The sequence below is a fragment of the Annulohypoxylon truncatum genome (genome assembly GCF_022578515.1).
Source record: "Annulohypoxylon truncatum strain CBS 140777 unplaced genomic scaffold F4807scaffold_4, whole genome shotgun sequence".
NCBI classification, from domain to species: domain Eukaryota; kingdom Fungi; phylum Ascomycota; class Sordariomycetes; order Xylariales; family Hypoxylaceae; genus Annulohypoxylon; species Annulohypoxylon truncatum.
The window spans coordinates 32536-55455 of NW_025953790.1; the positions used below are offsets into that span (position 1 = coordinate 32536).

Sequence of the window (22920 nt, forward strand, 5' to 3'; positions counted from 1 at the left end):
GAGCTTCGTTGTACCTGGCCTACCTGACCTACTTACATAACTCCTCCGTCTTTTCATGCCTACCTACATTAGGTACCTAGGTACGTATAACCTAGGTAGTATCATATTCATATACTCATTATCGTATATCTATTTACCTAAGTAGTATTATTGACTTCCTCATCACGCATAAGCTACGGGCAAGCCTTTGTTTGGTTGAGCTGTGTAGGACTGCATAAGAGTTAGACTTGTCCAACGACAACTCACCCACAGCCTACAGCGGGAACGACGGCTGTCCTTCACATTACATTCAATTAGTATACGATGGATATATCATATTAGGGCCTTTGAACCTCAATCTTCAAGGTCTACCTACCTACCAGGTTGTGTAGGTAATTAAAGTATGTATGTACAGAATACAGGAGCGATAAGGTCGAGAATGCAACCGACCAGTTCCCATTGTACGAACAATTAAACACCTAGTACTACATACCTACATACAACATAGATGCACATGCGCAATCAGCTTGGAGCCCCTCACTATACCCAGTTTAGACATGCTCGAGTGGGGCCCTCGAACAGCTTGCTGTGTTGTTCTGTTGAGCTGAGATGAGCTGGAGTTTCTGATTGTCAGTCGAAGCTGGCCCTTGTCTCATGGATAATATGGATAATATGAATAAGAGAAAGGGGGAAAGGGGAGAAAGGGGAGAAAGGGTAGAAAAGGGGAAACAGATGACGATGCCGAATGATGTCGATGCATTCATGTGAATTCCATCATAAACCTACGTCATCGGTTCTTTGAGACAAGCGACTTCGAGAATGAGTGCTCCCAGCTGATAATAAGCACATACAGCTTGAAAGGATCAAAGAGATATCGAAGAATTGGAATCAACATGGTGGGAACCTAATACATTTGTATCAGCTATCCAGGTCCTAAGCAAAATTCACAATTACTCTGAATGGTTTCATCACGGGATCTATCGTCATCATCGTAATATATGCCACCTGGTCCAGAAGCTCCCCGCGCTCACCTCCCATTTTGCCATCGTGATCATGAACGCCTATGGTACCTAGGTAGGTAAGATGGAGGGGTAGGCGGTAGAAGGTCAGCTGACACCCAATCGAAGACCCAAGCCACGCGAACAGCTTTTGTCGCTATTCCTGCTATTCCTAGACCAGTTCCTCAATAAAGTCAAGGTGACTACATAGGTAGTCTAATAAATAAGCTCGGGGTTTTCATCGTGACAGAGTCATAGCATTGCATTATCACCATCATCATCACTAGTATTTCTATAAATAATAAGGAACGGGATCATTTGAATTTTCTTTCAGGATTCTAAGGTTACGTGATCAACACACACCTTAACGGGAAGCAAGAGCAGTCATCCGCGCAAGTAGACTTGATAGAACTGATATTTCAACCTCCCTTGCGCATCGTTCAAGACAGCATGTCCCGCCCACGACACCGCTTTCTGTTCTCCATTCTTCAAAACAAAGTCGACTGAGCCTTGGAGCACTGCAACCTCTCGAGTCAGCATTTTCTCTCTTGAAGGATGCTTAGTGATAAATCAGAAGTTTCAGTTCATATTGTGCAAAGGACCATATGCTCACTATATTCTATCGTCATTCCTTCGCCTTCGTCGGCCCCACCAAAGGTCGCCGGAAACACTTTGCCCGGTTTATGTCTCCGTGATTTCGTCCTTTCCCACATACCCTGGCGCAACTGACGGATTTCTGATGAGAATTTCTGAGTTAGCCTCTAATGATACTGGATTACAAGCCAGCCTTTTATGTGTAGATAGATATGTCAGTACCATCAGTTCCCTTGGCCGACCTATCACCGATAATAACCACGGCGTCGGGCAAGAAGTAATCCACCCACTCTTCGTTCTTTGATGGATCGTCGGATATGGCATAGAATTTCTCCATAAAACTTTTGATTCTCTCGTTAACCGCAGAATCAGATGGGAGTATAGGAACGTAGCCGGAGGAGGAAGCCATTGTGTAGGTTTGCAGATGAAATGCAGAGAATGAGAATTCTAGGTATCGCGACTTTCTAGAACAGGGAAAACGATTAAAATATTTGGAAGTGTGTCGAATAATGTTGGAAATCAACGAGTTATAGGTAATACTTAGTGTGACGACCGGATTTAAACCCAACTTGCACCCCGAAGCACCATCAATGTTCTTACGTAGATACGCGTAGCATACCTAAATAGGTACTAAAGATGATCTAGGAATGAAAGTAGCTCTCATAATCAAGCCATGCTGACGCTCACTACCTACTACATTTATACATGTCCTAATTACCTACATAATACCTAGCAATCGGCATTGCTTCCTATTGACATCTATTGTAAGACGCCAATATCGGGCTAGTGCACAAATAATAGCATCAACACATTTCTAAAAGCCTCGGGCGCGCAAACATCACATGATCTTAAGTCACAAAGGGCGGTGGGAATTATATAGACGAGAATTATGTACAATTACCCTTTTCTTCCATAGACCTTCCTCTTGCTACCCGTATTGCCAGTGCCCTGCATTGGTAGGAAAGTACGGAACGGGCTCGGGGTGTAATTCTCGAATATATCACCATCCTTGGTGTCCGCCTAAAAAGATCCGCAACGTGTATAGGGTGTTTTGCGTGGCCAGCCAGCTAACCAGCCAAACTGCGCTGCCGACCAAATATATCATCTCTCCCAACTTCACTTTCGACCGCCATTCAGAACCGTCTGGCATCTTTTAGGTTTGTTGGGTATGACACGCAAGTTGCAAGAAACGTAACCGTATGGAAAAATGGAATCATTGATAGACCGGGGTTAATTGTGACGTACGTGACCTTCGATTTGTAGCCGAGGAACTGTAATTTGATGTAGGATATTGAAGGACAAAAACCTCCGCAATCCACAACATCATCGCAGTCCGCCTATAGCCCCATAATTCTCCTATTTTCCGTACTGTCTCCTCGAGTAAAAATCTTTTTGGGTATCTCTCTTTTTTTCACGTCTCCATATCGGTATGGATTGGGTCGTATTAAGGCTCGATAGAAAAAAGACCCCTGAGTAGAGGTCTATGATCAGAGTAAAGGTTGGATGAATAGCATCAATCGTTAGCGAAAGACTAAGCGTCTTCTCATCATATAGGTCGGGAATTATGGAGATTATGGTAGGCGTGATCACATCCTCACTCCTCGCGAATTCACTTCTCCTCTTCCTCCGATGTTCAGTGCAATGCGGCATTCGGGGCAATACCACTTTGTCGTACGTGCGGGTATCTCAGTAAGTCCCACGCACCCTAGATGGAACCATTCTTGCTTGCAATTCTGTATGCGGTTCTCGGTTAGTTTTTTCACGCGTCTTGTCTTGTCATCTCGTGCTGGGGTTTTGGTGTTCTTTTTGGCGCTCACATCAACGTTGTCGCACTGTATCATAGTGCCAAAGCTAACCCCATTGCAAAGACAGTATCTCGGTTCATCGGGATCGATGACGTTGCCGTCGTCGTCCACTTCGCCTTCAACTTCCTGATTCGCGCCTTTCTCTTTCTTACCGATGGCCTTCTTGCGAGGCGCGGCCTTGCGCTTCCCTATAGCGCTAGTGCCACCCGAGTTTGTAGTCACCACACCAGGAGCAGGTCGTTTAGTGCGCTTGCTAGGTTGGCGCAGCTCGGGAGCGGGCGTGTTCCGAGCGGTGCTCGCACGTCGAGGACGTTCGGCTGCTAGCGTTGGAGGCGGCTCCTGACTCGCAGCTTTGCCACGTGAGGTGGGCCGACGTGCAGATGCTGGCTGCGATTCGGTTACGGAAGTGGTTGTTGGGGTGTTGCCCCGAGAACTTGGCTGCTTGGGGTTAGCTGGGGTGGGGGCAGGAACTTGCTGTAAGTTCTGTCTAGTTTCCCGTTTGGGTAGCTCCCGAGCTGGAGGGGGGATAGGCGTGGTTGAAGTCTTGGGAGGCAGCGGGACCGGTGTCTCTGCGGGCGGCTTGACAGGAACGGTCGTGGTGACGCTGGATGGAGGTGCCGGGCTAGTTGTCGAAGATGAAGCAGCAGACCTTGTAGTAACCATAGACGTGTCAGACGAAACCGGAAGCGGTACAGGTACCGGCGTCTTCGACGTTGTCGCAGCCTGAGAGATCTTTCCTAGGTGCGGGACGGGGACAGGAGTTTCCGTAGGAGCGGATGGCACCGTAGAGGCGGGGGGCGGGGGAGGTACCGAAGGTGGCCGAGGAGTCAGTTGCGGCAGCGGAACCGGAGTCTCCGTCTTAGTTCGCTTCAGCTGAGGTTTCTCAGGTTGACTAGCCGGTTGGTTGGCAGGCAGGCTCTGAGCCGCCTCGGGTTTCTCCGAGACAGGAGTCTCCGACATGGAGTTGCGCTTTCGCTTTCTCGTTTTTGGCTTGCTGGCCTTCCCTTGACTCTGGCTTGCCTCAGGTGGTCTGTCCTGGCCCCCGTTGACGGATGGAGAGGCTTCGTGGCTAAGAAACATTCTGGCAGCTTCCACCATTTTCCTAGCAGATTCTTCTGCTTCCTCGGCTGCGATTCTTGCCATAGATTCACGTTTCAGCTTCTTGGCCTCATTCAACTTCATGCCACGGTTGCTTAACTGTACCTCGTCTGCTGTCAGAGCTTCAGCGCTGATCGCACCTTCGGGAGGATGCTGAGTCCCGGATTCAGCATCTACCACCGGGGCGGGGAGAGCTGCCTCGAAGGGCTTTCCCTCCTCCTCCGCTTGCTTCTGGGCGGCCCTGTAGGCTTCGACACCACGTCCCAAGTTCTTAAGTTCGCGGGCTATCATGGTATCGCTAGGGTTCCACACCGCGTTCTTCTTCATGCGCTTTCGTAGCTTCGCCAACTCGTAGGGCGTCAGTTGAAGCCACGGGGCGTCAGCGCTGCCGGGAACCGCATTCTCGGGAGGCGGCTTAAGCTGGGCCAAGGCGGTGCTCGTAGACATCATGGGTATGGTGTTATCAGACCTATGCATAGATGCGCGAGGAGGTCGCGGTGGCTTGGGTATCTTCTGCTTGGGGGGTTTGGGGGACTTGGGCGGTTTGACCACCTTAATGCGAGCCGACGGCGCCGCAACTTGCCTTGGAGGGGATACCGGCATATCTTCCTCTTCTTCTTCGTCGTCGGAGGATTCGTCGCTCAATGAGCTGTAGGAGTTAAAATCGATCTCGTAAGGCGCGAGGACCTCACCCGGAACGGTGATTCTGGGTGGCCTCTGAATTTTCTGTCCGTTGCTATCTAGCCGAAGAGTGATCTTGGGGGTGCGAACCATCTGCGGGGACTTAACCTGGGTAGGGCTCTTCTGTTCCTCCGCGGTAGGAAAATTGTCGCGCATCGCTTGAAGTTTCGCATGGATGGTCTTGGCCCTGTTGTAATGCCTGATCACGTTTTCATGTATGCGAACAGCTTCGGCGTGAGAAAAGACGCGCGAGCTGACGGCGCGATTTAGATTCTCGGATATCTCTTGGCGCAATCTTGCGGGGGCAGGGCGCTGGTCGGCTGGCAGAGTTGGCAATTTTCCCCATGTGGCAGTGAGGCCATTTACGGTTGCTGAGGCCTCGAGGTAGGCTTGGTCAAGGTTCCCGATGAGGGTAAGAGATCGCATCATGTCGGACGGGAGGTATTCGGTAAAATCGAGGAAATCAGTTACTGTAGCTTGCGCATCTGGATCTGCGCGCATGTTGAGAGATCCGAGGCCATTATTCGTGGTATCGAGCGATGGGATAGACTGTGCCAAGGTGCTGGAGTCCTTGTTCCTTGGTGAGATGTCACCATCGAGCTCCCCACCTTTATCGCTGTTTGCTTCTACTGCCGTTGCCATGATTATAACGCAGACTGCAGAAGACAAGTTGTTGTGCTGTGAAAAGGTGCAGCATAGAAGGCAGTTGAAGAGTTTGGGAATGATGGAAATTAATGACAGTAGGTGGAGGACAAGGAGTGATGAAAAGTGTGCGGTGATAAAGTTAACGCGATTGTACGATGAAGTGAAGGTATGGACAGTGGAAGGTAGTCGCGTCAAGGTTTGTTGGCCCGAGCTTCATGGTTTAAATGTTCTTACCTAATCGCTTATGACAGTGTAAGGTACTTCGTACAACTTAATTGTACAGGGGCTGGTGGGGCAGGACCATTGAACAGCATGAGTAATCACGGCAAATCTTCGGAAGTGGTAAGTGCATCTTAGGATGTACCTAGGTGCTTAGAACTCAATCGCTTACATGTATATAATGATATTCGTCAGGTCCTCCTCTATCCTATAAGCTTCATATTGTCGACTTAGTTCACGCCTGTAACGAAATTTATCCAGGCTACAATCAACTTCAATATAATTACAATTTACTTCCGCTCTTCTAGGCATTACCTATTACATACTTTCAATGCAACTGCCTATTCGAAATGATCAAAGCAAATATAGGTACTCTACATGTTCTCCCATTTTCCCTATCCCCGCCAGTTTCCGTTTCCCCATCCCATCCAAGCTATGGCTAAGCTTGCAGGTATCGGCGGCTGAATAAAGCCACCGCGAATGAGCGCGTCAGAATCCTCCGCAGTGATTTCCCCTATTAGCCATGAACTCCAACTCGAATATACTAGGAAACTCCGGCAGTTACCAAGAACATATGAGTTCAAGTTATAAGAATGATGAACAGGCATTGATAGGAACGTCACTTGTTTCACTCGCTCTCCTGATATGTGTATCCCTGGCACCTCCCTAGCTTGTAGCATTGGACGACTACCTAAGCACTATGTTAACTACCATCATACTGACTTCGCTACTCCTGGCTACGGCAGCAGCAGGTTCAGCCTCGGACGCTCAGGAAGCCAGGAAACGCCCTATCATTCTTAGTAGATCTGGCGGCTTCGTAGTGGGAGGCAGTATCATCAAAAGCCCCGCCTTTGCTAATTCTACCCTCTCCTGCGACCATGGGTACATGGAATACTTTATTCCCTGGAGGCCGCGGAGCACGAGCATTGTAATGTGGCATAGCGCAACTACGCAGGCATTTCAAAACCGCTGGGACGGTGGTGAGGGCTACAAGGACATGTTCCTACGTCGCCGATACCCTGTTTACCTCTGGGACGGGCCTCGGGTCGGACGAGCTAATTGGGCATGCGAACCATATCTCTACACACCCTCATACAGAGACCAGGGCAACTTTGTGGCCTGGAATTTCGGTCCCTCATATCCAAATTTCTGGCCAGGTGTGCAGTTTCCTACTGAAGACCGTGAGGCATGGCAACAAGCGACTAGTGCCCGCTACGTCGAGTTCGACACCAATAAGAACGTGCATCTCGAGTCTCAAGCAGCCGCGGTCGCTGCAGACTCGGGCCGACTTGGAGATAGCATTGTGTATCTTACCAACTCAGCTTCCGGCCTACGTGCCCAGTTAACGGCCACCAAGAGCAACTCGACAAACATAAAAGCCATTGTAGCCTACGAGTCCTACGGTTCCGTGTTCCCTGATACGTACAATATTACCGCCGGAGAGCCATTTGGCCCCTTGAAGGTTCCCCTTGAAGAATTTAAGAAGTTGGCCAAGCTTAAAGCCATCCAATTTGTGTGGGGGGATCACAGAGAGGAAAGCTTTCCATTTCTTCGGCAGACGAGACAAGTGGCCAAGCTCATTAACATGTATGGTGGGAACGCGAAAGTATTCTTTCTAACCAAAGACGGAGGGCTCAAGGGAAATACTCATTCTGCATTTGCGGACATGAATAATGACGAAGTTGCAGGGCTCTTGGACGAATTTCTCGAGGAAAATGGCCTCGACAGCTATGATAGAGCTACAGAGGATAATATCGATGATCTATTAGATCAAGACTGGCTGAGGAAGAATTTCAACTAGTTGGGAAACATATGCTAAGGCTCGTCGCTTTTTGGATTCATACCTACCTATCATGGATGCTAAAATACGTCGAAGAGGCTAGGTCATGATTTTGTGTTGTTTAATTTTTAAACCACGTCCGTGACAATGAACGTTAAACTCTCATCGCCCTTAACTAGATAAAATTTTAACTACCGTTGCGTAAATATAGAGGGTTTGGTATATACTTGCAGCATGTCGTTACTGAGAGCTATACATCGCCGTCGTAATTAGGTCTTGTGGTAGAACAACCAGGTACCCAGGTGGGTGTATCATAAAACCTAAGATGTTTTACTAGCCCAGATTGCAGGACAGTATTAATACAACTTGCTACTATGATAAGACAACGAATAATACGTAGTAAACATGTATATGTAGATCTTCTTCCGTGGCCTCTGAGCACAAGCTACCTAAGTTGAGCCTGAGCCATGAGACCTCGCTATGGACCAATACCCAATGATAAAGGCGTTCCGATGTCAGTATAAGAGCTAATAATGTAACTCAAGAATAACTCAGCGCCCCTTGCTCTGATATAAAACCAGAGACCTTTAGTTATCTTCGAAAGAAATAATATCCACCGTGATCCAAATCTTCTGTAGGTACTAGATCCGTTCTCAGTCCCCCCATATCCAAGTTCATATTCCATCATTTCGACTTCTATTCCTCCTAATATGTACACTCGCATGCTTCAATCTCGCAGCAGATATTGCTAATACCCTGCCTGTCCTGTGCTCCTGCCTGTTGAGCCTGTCATCGCATGTCACTGTGCTTGCTAAGCATGCGTCGTAGCCGTTGTATACCTGACATCCACTAGAGAAGTAATGAACAGCTGCTACAGAATACACGCCTATATAACTTGCTTTAAGGATGGCCGGTAAGAAATTATTCTTCCCGCTGAACCAGTCCGGATAACCGGGACTCGTAAAGAGTTGGCGTGGTAGTGGCAATGCATGCCAAGGCGAGAATACCATTACACCAGAGATATTTTCACGATGGCCTGAGAATATTGGAGGGAAATAAAGAGAATACCCGCCTTATGATTCTTGTTGGTTCCCTAGATGCTGACCAGAGACCTAGACCCCAGGTCTCCCAGTCTTCATGAGCCTATGTGCCATATATCCTAGATTGCTACATCTCTAAATCGTCTGTAAGTGGATCCTTGTATGTAATGGGATATCAACGAAAACTACGCAGGAAGGGATGGACCAATCACGGCATAGACTAATTACCAATTACGGTAATATCCTGCAACGCGAAACCACAATAGGTACCTAGATGTTGCTCTTCGCTCGTTCCTATTAATTACTCCTATCCTAGGAAAGTACCTAAGGAGGCTAGTAAGCAACGGAGGTATACGACATTGGATTGAACTTGGACAACCTTAATCAAATTTCTTTGCATTCTTTTTATCTCCTTAACCCCATCCAGATACTAAGCTGATATTCACTGCAGCCCACCCATCAAACGATACCCAGAAGTGGTAAACTAAACATTAGAAGGAGTCAGCACGGTTATAAAAGACTCAGTCCCGGCGATAAAGCACACCTAACCCCGAAATACGCCCCCTTTCCCGACCGTTTTATATTCGACCATATCCGTCACTTCGCTTTTTCTCTTATCATACACCAGGCCCCCAGCCCCTACTAATGTTAATCGACTACCTGGACGCGTGTGTCTAGACGCTCCCGACAGCACCAAGACCCACCCCCGTTACCGCGGCGGCGAGCACCCAAACACTACTCCAAGCCGCAGCGCCCGGGGTCTCGACGCCTTCGATCGTATAGCGCGTCAGCAGGAACGTATTTACGCCCGTAACCAACATCAGTAGGACTGTCCTCTGAATCACTATCTTGGTCTGGACACTCCAGCCCCAAAAGTTCCAGCGCATTGTTTCCGACAGACTGGCGTTCATCGGATCGAACTTCTTCCCATCCTCATCCTTCGGAGCGACTGTCCCTTCCGCAGGCGTGAACACGAACACTTGTGCTGCGAACCCGAGGACTATAGTCACAGGTAGGAGTCCGATGTAGGTAGCCTCGTGGGCGGAGGCGACGGACGGCAGGTTCGTAAAGTGCACGACAAGGTATGTGGGCAGGTACGTGGCGTACGCAAAGAACAGGGTCACGCTGTAGATCGCACCAGCGAGAAGAGTCGTCAACAGCGCGATGGGTCGGTCGGCGACGATGTCGGCGTTGGGCGCGTGGTGCGGGTCCGCGTGCGCCGTGGAAAGCGGGCGCAGGAGGCGGAAGGGGATGTACGTCGCGAGGGTTTCGATAGCGAGAGTCAGGAGGAGGGCGCTGGGTGGGGAAGAATAGAAGGCGTATAGAAGGTAGAGCTGTGGATACTGTTAGTTTGTCTGTTCCATGTCACAAAGGTATCGTTCACGAGACGAGGTCGCCCTGCGTCTAGAGATTGTACGTAAGGGGTTTACATGAGAGCATCTTAACTTACCAAGGGGCCGTGAGAGAGGAAGTTCAACGCCGTAATATCGTAGCCGTCATATTTCCCGAACCACCCAAGCGCGAGTTCAAATCTAAAAGGGAAGTTAGAATTATGTCAAGAACATCGTCTTTATCCTCGCGTCCACGGGTAACGCCTATCAAATTTCATGTACTCACATTCTCCAGCCCGTCAAGATTCCGAAATCTGACCACGTATTCAGGACTCTCGTATGCTGCACGAGCGGGCCCTTCGTATAACTCCAGCTCAGCGCGAACCCCAGTGCCGACAATGATAAACTAAGGATAGCGACCAAGGGAAATTGGACCAGCTGCGGTAGCTTAGACGGTGCATCTCTTCCGATGTGCTCCTTCTTCGAAAGCGTGGTTGTCGGGCCCTCGATCTTAGTGACGGTAACGACAGTAGACGCGGTAGATGTAACTTCGGCGCTCTCCTCCTCCGCGCGGGTCTGATTCCTGGTTCGCATTGTCGCGGATCGAATCGGGTTGCCTGGATTGATGAACGTTCGATTGCCTGAAACTTATGACGAATCGAAAAGAATCGAATAAATCCCCGGGCGCGAACGACGTGCCTATTTGATGTCGCTGTTGTATAATAGGGGTAGCTGTGCCTTTTGGAATTGAGTTGAAAGGATCTAGAACTAAAGTTGGTGGAAAGGAAAGTTCGAATGTTGTGATGATCAAGAGTAAGATAGCTGGAGGTGCCTAGGCATGTACAAAGTACCTTAAACTCAAAAAGTCCGGGAGCTTCCAAGACCTAATGTTTGTACGATCAACAAACGGCAAGTTCGGTGGTGGGGGTTAGGAAATCGCATTGGAGAAAGAGCTCCAGCTCCAGCTCCAACTGCCCGTTTGGTATGTGGGGAACCTTGGAAAAGACCCATGGATTTACACTACTTAGGTACCTAGGGCTAGCTGAAAACATTCCAGTGCCACTGTAGTACCGCTGTGCCTACTATTGTATTGAACGATACCACCACTGCACCATTGATAGAACCTAGTACCGGTGACGTCTACCCAACCGTCCCCTCGTCTCGTCTCTCGAGCCGCCTTACCAACCAGCTGTCATATACGCATGTAAACCCCACTGCCTGGCTGATCGACAACGCAAATCACAAACCACAAACCTCGCTTTTCAAAAGGGAGCCCAAGTCCCCGATCCTCGATCTCCCACTTCAATATCTTTCTTCCTTTCTCTATCAACTCCCTTTTCCTTCTATCCACCTATCTGGTGCGACCTTTTACCAATGAACCCTTATACTTGAATGGGTCCCCCGTGTGTTTGTTGCCTACCCGCGGCGCCGTCCCGTTTGCTACCCGTCTATACCAGCGTGCATTTGACGCAGGTCGAAAAGATCGCTGGCATCATAGATCCACTACCGGTAGCATAGTGTTTGGTAAAGCCAGTCCTTGGTTGCTAGCCCTCACTCTCTCGGCCTTCGCAGGTCACTGTCGTTAGATCTTCCCTTCACCTGCGAACTATCGTCTCGTCAGTCAGCATCAGAATACATAGGTAATCAGGCATCCACTAGTAGTTCAGAATATTCATCTTAATCAGTTTTTCATTCATAAAGAACAAATAGGTGTTCTCGGTCTTATTATCAGACATCACACACTTTGCCCCATGAGAAACCGTTCCTGTCCTCTCTGCCCTCCCTGAAAATCTCGACTATGTTAGGTGTTCGCTCGACGCTCCCTCCGATCCTCACTTTAACCTCTTGGAGAATGTGGGTTATCCTTTCCCCAGCGCCCTCCATTCTTCGGTGCTGAGATTTCGGCCGCGGAGCGAACCACCTCCTTTACAAAATTTGATATACGGCGATACACAAAGGAAATCAACAAAACGCCATGATTCGTTTCATGTCATCTCTCGAGTGAACGATCCAGAGCCTAGTCCTCCATACGGCCAAACATCATTTCGTCGTCCTCCTCGCTGCTACGCGCCCTGGAGCGCATATCTCCCTCGTCTTCGTCCATCACGCTGCTCTCGCTGTCTTCCATCTTCACATCTTCCGTGTGCCGAACCTCGCCTCGAGTGAAGCTCTCTGGCATCTGACCGGACGGGAAACTGTTGATAAAACTCGTGCTAGCGAAGGATACGTGGTCAAGGTATTGAGCAGGCAGCGGCGGTACGGGGGGAGCGTCGTTGGGCAACCTGGCATCTCGGCCCCCTCCGCTGCTGCCAAAGCTGCAGCTAAGCAACTCGACCGCTGCGGCAAGGTCGCGATCATCTTGGCCGGTACTGTTCATGCCCGAAGATGGAGGGCGTCGGTCCATGCTCGCGTGTCGGAAGTGACCAAATGCATTCCCATTAGGCACGCTGCCCGGGAAGAACGAACCTGACGCAGCCGATTGGAGAGACAGCGAATAGCCGCTTCCATTGCTGTTTCTCTTTGGCGCTGTGCGGTAAGCAAGAGTATTAGTCGTGCTGAAGGCCTCCGGTTGCGGCGGTGGGGTGGTGTCAGCAGAACTGCGGCCGTCGTGGACCTCCGAATAGCCCGATGCGGTAGGAGAAGCCGATTCCGGGTCGCTAGCGAAATCTTTGGCAGAGTCGGGCGGGGTGGTCGCGTCGTTGGTGTTCATGGCGACGAGAACCGAGGCCGCCTCGAGCAGTTGAACTTGTTGGTGCTTGGATATGAGCAGCTTTGACGTGAGAGACCACTCGGGAGTATGTTCCCACCTAGCAAGCAAATCGTCAACACAGATTCACGTTCAATTACCCGGGGCTTGATGAGAGTCTCGCGGCCAGACCATCCTTGTTTTCCAAGGCAGGAACGCGCATTTATTATCCGGCGGCCTGGGCAAGTGAATGCATAGGAGAGGCATTGGATAAGAAAATGGGCACCAACAAATGCTTGGTCAAGCAACTGCTGTGCTTGTATCCTTTTCCACACTTGTCGCAGCGGAGTTCAATTCGGTTGCTCTTCTTGCCCTCCTTCGTCAAGGGCTGACCGTCGCTCGCTCGCCTAATGCGAGCTTTCTGCAGCCCTCCCTCTCCTTCGTCGGCCGACATGTCGTTCGAATCGTCGTCGATGGCATCCTCCGACCCTTCGGGCTTCATACTCATGGAGAACCTATGTGTGGGCAAGCTCGCGGGCGGAGAAGGTAAGCTGCCGACGATGGCTGATCTTGCGGCGGCGGACTTAGACATGGTACCGCGACGGGAACTGACGGCGATGGGGAGGGGTCCAACCTTGTCGCCAGCCTCCTCGAGAGCGGCTGCAACGGCTGCGACGTTAGCGGCGGTGTTGGTCATACTCTTCCGACGGGTTACGCGATGGGTGGCATTGAGGGCGCCGGACAAAGCGGAGTAGGTGTGAGAATTATTGCGAGAATGGGACATTGGCCTCGCGGCGCCCAAGGAAGACGTCGAGCCGGAAGGGATAGATTGACGGTGTTGGGTCAATGGCCTCGCTGATGTTTGCATTTCCTATGGTCGTGGCAGACACGAATGATCAGCATGGTTGCTCTGTTCTGGGAAGCAAGCTGGGAGCGGGTAACGGTGGTCAATGGTGATCAATGGTGACAGGCGAAAGTAGATTGGTGCAACTGCTGGGTTACCTTGGAAGAGGCCATTGCCGAACACGTAAATAGTAGAACGACAAAATATTCGCCTTTACTAATGGTAGTATTCCTTCTTCTCTTGACTTCAGCTCCTGTCTCACACGATCGTTGAAGAATGCAGCAAAATTCGAGCAAGCAAATGGGAGCAAAAAAGCAAAGCAATAGGAATTTAACGGCAATGGGGGGTGGATTCTGATATGTATTGGTCAGGAGGAAGAAGTTGGTGGTGGTATGGCAAGTAGTAGTGTAGTGGAGGGCGGATGTTGGGAAAGAAGAAATGCCGTCCGAAGTTCGAAGATAATTATTTTTTTTTTCTTTGGCCCTTTGGGAATTGAGGAAACAACAAAGGGTCAATCAATTGCACAAAAAAATAAATTTTATGGATTCAACCTTGGGACTTTGGGAAGTTTACGAGTAGCTACAACTTTGTACCGGCCCGTACGTTTAGGCAGGTACAGGACTGACTGTACAAGTACACAGATACTCAGATACGGATACTAAGATACGCAGATACGCAGATACTTACAAGACATTAGATCCATACATCGGTCGTTCGTCAGGTGGTCAACCGACCTGCAATAATATTGGAAATGTTCTCGACTGCGCCATCCTCTAGCTCTTATTATTCTGATTTCAGCATTACTCCTTCTTCCTTACTACGTAGAATATTATGAGTGTACCCACATACATATATCTAGGTGTGTCCAGTATGTATATTCTGTGTACGTAGTATGTCAATGTACAATATTATAATGCGCAAGTAAAGCACAATATATGCATATTATGCATTCCTACATAACGCAAGCTAAGCGTTTAGAGGGAAACTCAGCTAACATCTGCTTACATAGGTAGGCATGTACGCATTAAAGAAAGCATTAATAAAAGCGAACATTAGGAAGTGGCATGTGGTGCGCTGGGTGCGTTGTAGTGGTGTGGTAGTCATGCTGGATTGTCCTTGTCTCGCTTTTAGTCTTCTTCCCCCCTCTCTCTCCGTTGATTCGCCCCCCATCTTTTTTATCCTTCCCCCGTCCTATTTTATCTGGGCAGTTTTTGGGTAGAATCCACAAGAGCGCATTGGAAGATTGATACAACGCACGCTCTGCACGTCAAGTGGTCCTGCCCCTGTATCTTAGGTAGGTACGGAGGTACCTACATTTCTAGGTACATATTTAGTGCGATGCAGTGCACACATGGATGTGCACATAGATTAATAAGCTGGGTCTAACTAGAGAAGATCTAGTGTAGTTCCAAGTCCCAAGTCCCAAGTCCCAGTCAGGGTTCAGTCAGGCACAACTTCGAACTTGGAAACTTGTCGAAGCAGCATAAAAAAGGTACACAGCTGTAAACAGGTTATTTGACGTGACAGTTTCTTACTCAGAGCTAATCGTCGATGAATACGATGTGTGGATCAGGAAAGTCATTTGGCGGGAAGACGAGATGAAAAGTCGCATCTCAGCTACAACATGCAGAACATATAAGTCGAAAAGGGTCGAATTATCGCAATCAAGTTTGTACATATCTGTGAGTCAAAAGAAGAGCAAGTCTGCAATATGACCTAATGACTATAAAAAGGAGCAAACTACGCTTGGCAGAGTGCGATTGTGGAATAATTATCTTGCGGATTGTTGAGTTCTGTGGTATTTCGTATGCCGGAATCGGTGAATGAATAGCATAAATTTGAGCCTATTCAGACGTGGAATAACCTCACTGACTGTACTTGAGTTTCATCACAGTGCCTGCCTACCTGCCTAGATATGAATGAGCAATACAAGAGGAGATCGTTTCCTTGCGGATGTAAGATGAGACGGAGAAGTTGGACTGCTTAGGTACAATCTTATAGCACGTGGCTAACTCGAATATCCTAAGAAGTAAAGTGGTAAAGGATCGCGGAGTCGGACAAATAAGACGCAGCTTCAGGACAGGTTAGGGATGAGAGGAGCTACCTGTTTCGTAGCTCAGATATTCGAACATAGAATCATTCAATTATACCTATATTTGATAGGGAATTTATTATGCAAAACTTGCCTATCAGAAAACGACAGCGTCGATTTGTTATGCAAATCTCAGTTGACAAGTGGCAGTACCTAGTATCAAACGTGGCATATGATAATGGCATTCGCGAATAACCTTACTGAAGATGTGCTCGCATTCTGCATAGGGTATTTGATAGTATCATAAGTCAAGACAACGAATAATTACCTACCGGTACTTACATATAGGTACCTAGGGCTGCTAGAGTTCCCTATCCAGATTGGTCCAAAGAGGGCGTACGCGTAATGAAAGGAAGAGGGGTCAGGGGGGTAATTGGCTTGATATCTTCATATATCTACACTACTAGGTAGGTACACAGCAGAGGTACTAATCGATATTCCTATTACCTACTACATAGTAGGTATATAGCTTTTCCCAAGGCTGCCATTTATCTCGATGTCTGGAAATATAAGCCTGCGAGCATACATACAGACTTGACAGACATAATGGGTTATATGTACACGTGCCTGTTGTTCGACCTTGTTACCAAGTGTCTTCTATCCATACATTCTACGTACACGCCTAGGTACATAACCCCGGAAACGCTAACAGTAACAACCTTGTGACCGGGCCGGGTCTATAAATTGATCAAAGGACCATCGATTTGAACCCCGGACTACGCGGATCAACACTAGGTACGATCGTAAGCGCGTCACCTGGCGGGTAGGGTTAACCCCTGGCGATTCTTAGCACCGAGCATCTTGTACTAAGAATATCCGTCCAGACTAGCAGTTAGACGTGAGGTATTTGGTACTCTGTCTCTTCGGTTTCAGAGGATCCTTTGCGGATTTCGGATTTCAGCTTGGTCAGCGAGCCCTAACAAAATGCTACTTATATGTGTATACTTGTACGAAAAGAGCGAGGGCATACATAATTCCAGCATAAAGATCGACAGAAGTCTGAAATGCTTGTAACTCCAAAAGCTTTGAAGTATCCAAGTTGGAGTAGGGAAACTAGAAGTGGAGAATAGGTACTCTGGTATGCATTTCTAATACGCTATTTTAGTATGTATGTACTAGTTTACGGAATATTAACCGTATTGCAGAAAGCACCAAGATGACCTTAAGAATTTTTTGAAACAATTTCAAATAGTTTCATTAACTGACAGATAACAACCCTTCAACAACCTTCTTCTAACAACAGTAGCAGTGGAAGCAACAGCCATTTATATTCGGTATCTGCGTGCCCATTCATAACTACGCCAATTTAATAGTATGTTGTTTAGGCCATGAACCTGGCCGCCGCCGTGGTAACACCGGGTCTCAGTTTTGTATACTAGTAAGTGTCCATAAGTAGCATCGGACGTTGATTGAAGAACGTTTTACTGCCAGAAAAATACATAAGATCAGCAGGCATATTAACTTTTCCGGATGCCGCAGGTACTTTCATGCATGAACTTCCACTCGCAAGCCGGCAGGTGGCAGAATTTGGAGAAACGATATTATACTCACGCCCCAGCACCTTCTTCTTATACACTACCATCCTCCTCGTTTTGTCTTATTGGACAACCGTTTCCACACTACTACATCCACGTATCCAGATTAGGGTATCGACCCAAAGACACCCCTCCCCCGATTCTTGCGTACGGCACCTATCAAATCATCCTCCCATCAGATTTATCCAAATTCTTCTACTAGTTTCCAACTTCCTACCTGTCAAAGAAGATATTCCTAGGCAGTTAGGCAGTTGAGCAATATTCACTTACTGCTTATATGAACGAAGTAGGAAGTAAGGGATATTTCACCCACTTTCTTACTAGTTCTTCGCACGCGTTAAATTCTCAATTCGACGTTGTGCTGCATGGTCTCAAGAGTCCAGAACCATTCCACGTTGGTTCTTTCGTTGGCTCCTTTGATATCGCACTTCCAAGCGGCCAAGGTATTGAGTGGTCCAGACCATTCCGTAGAAACGCATACCAGGCAAATTCTCATTAACCTCTTTTTTTTCACTCTAGCTGGTGCTTTTCTAGACGAGTGCTCGCTTCCCCTTTCCTAAGTGAACCATCTCGCCGCAACCGCGATATTTCAATCACTTTCGAAATAAAATAAATGGTGCCGGTTTAAGAGCTAGCTGTCTACTAGGCATTCGAGCCCTCTCGCCACAAGCTAGACTTAGAGAAGGCATCGTGGCAAGGCGTCACGGGATGAGAAATCGGCGTAGTCTATTTTTCCGTGTATGCTGCGGTCCTTATGATTCGTCCTCTTCATTGCATACCTAGCTCAAGGTAATCTATCATTGGCGAATGAGATGCCACGCGCTAAGATCGTTGATAAGCTGGGGTATTTCGCTGCCAAGACGACAGTTCCTTCGATTGGGCTATACCTTTTTCCTCGATATCTTTTTCGAGACAACATTGACTATGTTAGAATTCTTTACCATAGTACTTATCCGTTTAGGGCTATGAGGAATCCGCTTACAAGGGCAGACACAACCTTATTATTAAATCCAGCGAAATTCTAGCGAGTTGACTTCACTTAGTCGCCGTCCATATAGCTAGATATCCGCCGACCATAGCACCAGCATGGTTGAATGAGAAAGCCTGTTACATTACACCAAACCCCTTTAATTTGAGATTTTGAATTTTATTAATTCCGAAGGTTAAATAAGCCTCAAACACCGTCAGTGCGTCCGGGAAAAGTAATGATTTCACCCGGAGAAGACATAGTGCCGTGTTGTTATTAGATCTAACTTGTCAGCCCTATCACACTAGCCCTAGCATTATTATTACGTTTCGAATATCTGTTCATAAAAGAAAGGAAAATCTTGGGTTGGTAATGATATGAAGAGCCTTACATAGATAAGCAGGTGTCGGGGTCGAGAATTTAACTGTCAAGTGGACAATGATTATGCGGTAACTTAACCGCAGGCTTGGAATATCAAGTGACTCTACACCTTGTATGTATGCCACTATTCCAAGTTATAAAACTTGCGATCCAGGAACGGATCCCGGGACCTGCACGTAGACAAGGCAATACTGGCGGCAGCTTTACCACTTCGAACAACAAAAGCGGGTTATTTGTCCGAAGGATCAACACTGCCTACCCGCCTGCCCGCCTTACCGGGTGGCACATCACCTACCTAAATATCTATACTGGGTACGTGTTGAGCATATATTCTGACAGCTCGCAGAGCCGGGTAATGAGCCTCGTCACTTAGGTATAGAGTGTCTATATGTACCTGTCGACGTGTCTATGTACAGCACGTACGCGCAAGTTGCCACTTGGTTCGAACGAATGCAGGTACGAGAGTGTTCTCGGGCACCTTGGCGGAGCCTTCAAGGCTTCGACGGCGGACGATAGTACCGAATCCGCCAACCCGCCAATTCATTTTATGTACTGCGATGTATACAGTAACAATGCACAGTACCTTGAATAATTGATACTGTATTTTTGAGCTTACAGGGACTACAGCGCTAAAGAGCGCTATAAATTACAGCGTGCTATAGCGCACACTCTCGTTATCACAGCGCCTTAAATCCTACAGGTAGGTAATTAATCCTTAAATCAGTTCAAGGGTCAATTGAATAGTTAATTGAACAGTTAATTGAACAGTCAATTGAACAGTTATTTCAACAGCTCTTTGATAAGTTCAATGATTACTGTTCAAAGGTCAGCCCCAAGGTGACACGTGACTTACGACACTCGACGTATGGCACATGACTAGTGTCACATGACCTCCCTTGCTAGGTACAATATAATGTCGGTAAACCTATCCAATACCTACCCATACTTACCTCTTATACAACGTATTTTGACCAGGTTTGAACCTAGCTAATTGATTAATCAATTAAATAATTGATTAATGAAATCGCTTTTAAGTTGCAAATGTTTATTCAAGCCTAGCGAATAGCTAGGTGAAGCTTGCAATTCAATTGAATGGATTAATCCCCTATAAATTATAAGGAGCTACGCGCTATAGCACGCTGTAATTTATAGCGCTCTTTAGCGCTGTAGTCCCTGTAAGCTCAAAAATACAGTATCAATTATTCAAGGTACTGTGCATTGTTACTGTATACATCGCAGTACGTAAAATGAATTGGCGGGTTGGCGGATTCGGTACTATCGTCCGCCGTCGCTTCGTACCTGATCAGAGGCGCAGCCCTTCTATGGCTACCGAGCCGTCAAGGTCTTTTCATGAATGCGTGCCGTCACATAATACTTTTGACTTATGACATGAACCCGAAAATGGAGTGATGGCTTCAATGGCATGATAATATGAATTCTTAGGTATCAGGATGAATTATGGATACCTACAGAAAACTCGGGGAATAAGTCGCGGCGCCCCTCAGTGACGTCGCCATCTACCGGAACTTCGATTAGGCAGGTTGCACAAGGTAACACACGGCAAGCTAGCCGCTCCCAGTAGGTTGGAACTACATGTATGTTAAACTTAATTAATAGTCCTGTACTGATTATGATAAATACTTTATACATACATGTGGATATCTCTCCATCTGCGTATAGAACAGTAGAATAATAGTAATTCAAGTTTCACCGATAGGTTTGAACGTCGCCGTCTGTTGGTATTTAGCGCGCAGGTCTTTAATTGTCATCCCTGCCCCTTTACGCGCGCGGTCGATTTTAATTAAAGCCCCGCGAGCAGGCGTCTATATATGTATATCTAAGTAATTCCGGTTCCAATTAGCCGCTATTAGATCTCTCCCTTAGCCTAGGTAGGATAGGAGCCTGGGTTAGATGTCTTCGATAGAATACTTCTTCCAACAGATTACCAACGTGCGTAGTAGCGGTAACACATTTGCAAAAAGAAGGTATGCCAAAATCATACGATAGTCACGATCGGTCTGCCAACGTTGAAGGTACAGAATACATATGTCCTCGTAGACAATACGAGCACAATTTACATCCGAGCCTCCACACAGTATGGCAGACGTATACCGCCGCAGCGGGCGGGGCGGGGCAGGCAACTTCTACTCGCAGAAAGACATCGAGGAGGCGACGAAAGGGAAACCCGAGGTCTCGTATACACTGCTCTCGTACGGGTTATCCACCGACTCTCAACTAAGACGCTCAACAGGATCTCGAAGCCCAGAAACCCCAACACCTCGTCGACGATGAACCCTTAAACGACCCCGCAGATGTTCCCGCGCAGGCGGCGCCGCCGATCGCAAGCACGAACACCGCGAACGGATCCGGAAACGGCACGAGGACATACGCGCGGTCCGGCCGCGGCGGCGCGGGGAACTTCGTCGACGTGCCTCCCTCCATCTCCGCAACCACAGACGCATCGACAACATCAGCCCCCTCTTCTCCCGGCTCTTCCACCAGCACACCCAACCCCCAATCTTCCACGCAACCTCCAGCGCGAAGCGGGCTATCAGGCCGTGGCGGTGCCGGGAACTGGGTAACCACGGACCCGGAAACCGCGTACGATCCGGAGCAAGAGCGCAAGCGGCGCGAGGCGCTAGATGCGCATATCCTGCAGGATATCCGAGAGTCGCTACCGCAGCCGCCCAAGATCCATTATATGCACGGACCGGGGAGGGGACGGAAGCCTGATTTGCCTTCTTCGTGATTTGATGCTTCAGGTTTCGCTGGTGTTGGCAATTAAGGTATTCATGGGTGGATATATGGATGAATGGATAGCTACCTACTTAACATGTATGGCTTTTCGGTGTTGGGTTTGGTTGCTAAAAGAGGTCGGAGAACCTGAAGTACGGAGACGAAAAGGGCACTGGCTAGAAAGGCGTCTGCTATGGGACCACACACTTTAGTAGTAAGACCATACACCAGACATGTCCTGTAAATAATCATAGTTTTTAATGCATAGCACTGCGAGAAAAGAGCGACATCTCGTTATAGAAGCACACACTGTCGGACTAGACCGTGCAGCTCTAAGGCTTCGTATTGCGAAAAGGAATCAGGCACCTAGAATCTAGAATCCACCAACGCCAGGGCATGCAGAAGAATCAAAGCAATCCACACATGAACGCCGCGGCCCGTAATTTTCTGGCGTCTCCCTTCGCGTAGCCTCTCGTAGTTTCCCCTGCGTCTCGATCGTATCTATTCTCCAGTACGGTATCATGTCGTTTAGTCGGAATCCATATCCATACCACCGTCGTCTTCGCCCACGACCTCGACACCACCATCGACGCGCACTCTCTGGCGTAGCTTCTCCTTGCCAAACACCTTGCTCTTCTCGGCAACCATATTCGTCTGCTCGAGTTCCTCGATCTCCTCGGGTGCGAGCCCTTGTTCTTCCGCCAGTCTCCTCTTCTCGGAGCCGCGCATCTTGGGCAATAGATGACCGTGGGTCTCGACCAGCTTGCGGTCTGTAGCCAGCTCTCTTGCCCTCTTGCCGGCCAGTCGTCTCTTGGCGAATACACGCTCGCGCTTAGCCCTGATTTCGGAGACGCGCTCCATGGCCTTGAGGGTCTTGGCCACGAGGTCGCGGTTGTAGCGAACGGGGACGTTTCTGCGGGCGGCGAACTGGAGCGTAGAATCGACGGTCATTTCTTTGCCGGCGGCTTTACGGAAGGCCTTGGTCCATTTCAGCTTGCGCGGGTTGCGCTTCATGACGAAGTTCTTGTGGCATTTGGAGCGGCAGAAGCGGAATTGCTTGGCATCGTTGCGGCAGAATGTCTGTTCGGCGAGAATGGTCTAGGTTAAAATTCCGGTCTTCGTGGAGCAGAGATGAAGAGGGGAGGACTCACTATACCCTTGCCTGGGTAGGCGGGTCTACTACAGAAGTAGCACGTCTCGATTCTATAGACATATAGTCAGCACCAATTCGCTTTCCATCAATTGTCAACAGAAGAGCAAAATGGATTAGCTCAAAGCTCCCAGCGGTATCATTAGAATTCCTAACCGAGTGGTCTGTAAAATTCAACAGCTCTGAGATCCTAAGAGCTTCAAATGGATGACGAGAATAAATTGAATACATACCTAACCATCTTGACGGACTGACTTGACTCTAGCTCAAGTAAGCACGGAGACGAAACTTGGTTGAAAAGGTCGAAATCGTGAAGTTTCAATATTTCGATATTTCTTTTAGGCCCCTCCAGAAACTTC

At 48.3% G+C, this 22920-nt stretch overlaps 8 protein-coding genes across 8 annotated transcripts; 2 read left to right on the top strand and 6 right to left on the bottom strand.

Moving 5' to 3' along the window:
• Positions 1-120: 120 nt before the first annotated feature.
• F4807DRAFT_410179 (uncharacterized protein) lies at positions 121-1320 on the bottom strand. The gene has a single exon (XM_047996595.1). It carries the CDS (start codon positions 741-743, stop codon positions 531-533), a length of 213 nt encoding a protein of 70 aa, XP_047857740.1. The 5' UTR covers positions 744-1320; the 3' UTR covers positions 121-530.
• Positions 1277-2253, bottom strand: F4807DRAFT_410181 (uncharacterized protein). Its single transcript, XM_047996596.1, has 3 exons — positions 1794-2253; positions 1591-1713; positions 1277-1495 (listed from the first exon to the last, which is right to left on the bottom strand). The coding sequence occupies exons 1-3, from the start codon at positions 1978-1980 to the stop codon at positions 1362-1364; spliced, it is 444 nt and encodes a 147-aa protein (XP_047857741.1). The 5' UTR covers positions 1981-2253; the 3' UTR covers positions 1277-1361.
• Positions 2254-2943: 690 nt separating this feature from the next.
• F4807DRAFT_255554 (uncharacterized protein) lies at positions 2944-5966 on the bottom strand. The gene has a single exon (XM_047994430.1). It carries the CDS (start codon positions 5795-5797, stop codon positions 3158-3160), a length of 2640 nt encoding a protein of 879 aa, XP_047857742.1. The 5' UTR covers positions 5798-5966; the 3' UTR covers positions 2944-3157.
• A 235-nt stretch (positions 5967-6201) lies between these two features.
• F4807DRAFT_410187 (uncharacterized protein) lies at positions 6202-8015 on the top strand. Its single transcript, XM_047996597.1, has 2 exons — positions 6202-6388; positions 6471-8015. Exon 2 carries the CDS (start codon positions 6720-6722, stop codon positions 7818-7820), a length of 1101 nt encoding a protein of 366 aa, XP_047857743.1. The 5' UTR covers positions 6202-6388; positions 6471-6719; the 3' UTR covers positions 7821-8015.
• A 1101-nt stretch (positions 8016-9116) lies between these two features.
• Positions 9117-11209, bottom strand: F4807DRAFT_410188 (uncharacterized protein). Its single transcript, XM_047996598.1, has 3 exons — positions 10457-11209; positions 10290-10371; positions 9117-10173 (listed from the first exon to the last, which is right to left on the bottom strand). The coding sequence occupies exons 1-3, from the start codon at positions 10762-10764 to the stop codon at positions 9514-9516; spliced, it is 1050 nt and encodes a 349-aa protein (XP_047857744.1). The 5' UTR covers positions 10765-11209; the 3' UTR covers positions 9117-9513.
• A 658-nt stretch (positions 11210-11867) lies between these two features.
• On the bottom strand, positions 11868-13982 carry F4807DRAFT_255647 (uncharacterized protein). The gene is made up of 3 exons (XM_047994431.1): positions 13859-13982; positions 13147-13727; positions 11868-12977 (listed from the first exon to the last, which is right to left on the bottom strand). Exons 1-3 carry the CDS (start codon positions 13871-13873, stop codon positions 12188-12190), a joined length of 1386 nt encoding a protein of 461 aa, XP_047857745.1. The 5' UTR covers positions 13874-13982; the 3' UTR covers positions 11868-12187.
• A 6575-nt stretch (positions 13983-20557) lies between these two features.
• F4807DRAFT_410201 (uncharacterized protein) lies at positions 20558-21720 on the top strand. Its single transcript, XM_047996599.1, has 3 exons — positions 20558-20660; positions 20715-20865; positions 20927-21720. Exons 2-3 carry the CDS (start codon positions 20773-20775, stop codon positions 21422-21424), a joined length of 591 nt encoding a protein of 196 aa, XP_047857746.1. The 5' UTR covers positions 20558-20660; positions 20715-20772; the 3' UTR covers positions 21425-21720.
• F4807DRAFT_410202 (ribosome biogenesis protein RLP24) lies at positions 21721-22896 on the bottom strand. The gene is made up of 3 exons (XM_047996600.1): positions 22795-22896; positions 22563-22614; positions 21721-22491 (listed from the first exon to the last, which is right to left on the bottom strand). Exons 1-3 carry the CDS (start codon positions 22800-22802, stop codon positions 21940-21942), a joined length of 612 nt encoding a protein of 203 aa, XP_047857747.1. The 5' UTR covers positions 22803-22896; the 3' UTR covers positions 21721-21939.
• Positions 22897-22920: the final 24 nt, after the last annotated feature.

Coding starts and splice junctions, on each gene's coding strand:
- F4807DRAFT_410179 (XM_047996595.1), bottom strand. CDS start 743: ATGAATGCATCGACATCATTCGGCATCGTCATCTGTTTCCCCTTTTCT.
- F4807DRAFT_255554 (XM_047994430.1), bottom strand. CDS start 5,797: ATGGCAACGGCAGTAGAAGCAAACAGCGATAAAGGTGGGGAGCTCGAT.
- F4807DRAFT_410202 (XM_047996600.1), bottom strand. Junction 22,492..22,562: donor CCTACCCAGGCAAGGGTATA/GTGAGTCCTCCC, acceptor CTCGCCGAACAG/ACATTCTGCCGCAACGATGC.
- F4807DRAFT_255647 (XM_047994431.1), bottom strand. Junction 12,978..13,146: donor AGTTGCTTGACCAAGCATTT/GTTGGTGCCCAT, acceptor TTTGCTTGCTAG/GTGGGAACATACTCCCGAGT.
- F4807DRAFT_410187 (XM_047996597.1), top strand. CDS start 6,720: ATGTTAACTACCATCATACTGACTTCGCTACTCCTGGCTACGGCAGCA.
- F4807DRAFT_410181 (XM_047996596.1), bottom strand. CDS start 1,980: ATGGCTTCCTCCTCCGGCTACGTTCCTATACTCCCATCTGATTCTGCG. Junction 1,714..1,793: donor GTCGGCCAAGGGAACTGATG/GTACTGACATAT, acceptor AATTCTCATCAG/AAATCCGTCAGTTGCGCCAG. Junction 1,496..1,590: donor AGGAATGACGATAGAATATA/GTGAGCATATGG, acceptor GAGAGGTTGCAG/TGCTCCAAGGCTCAGTCGAC.
- F4807DRAFT_410201 (XM_047996599.1), top strand. CDS start 20,773: ATGGCAGACGTATACCGCCGCAGCGGGCGGGGCGGGGCAGGCAACTTC. Junction 20,866..20,926: donor CGACGAAAGGGAAACCCGAG/GTCTCGTATACA, acceptor GACGCTCAACAG/GATCTCGAAGCCCAGAAACC.
- F4807DRAFT_410188 (XM_047996598.1), bottom strand. CDS start 10,764: ATGCGAACCAGGAATCAGACCCGCGCGGAGGAGGAGAGCGCCGAAGTT. Junction 10,372..10,456: donor ATCTTGACGGGCTGGAGAAT/GTGAGTACATGA, acceptor CTTCCCTTTTAG/ATTTGAACTCGCGCTTGGGT. Junction 10,174..10,289: donor TCCTCTCTCACGGCCCCTTG/GTAAGTTAAGAT, acceptor CAGTATCCACAG/CTCTACCTTCTATACGCCTT.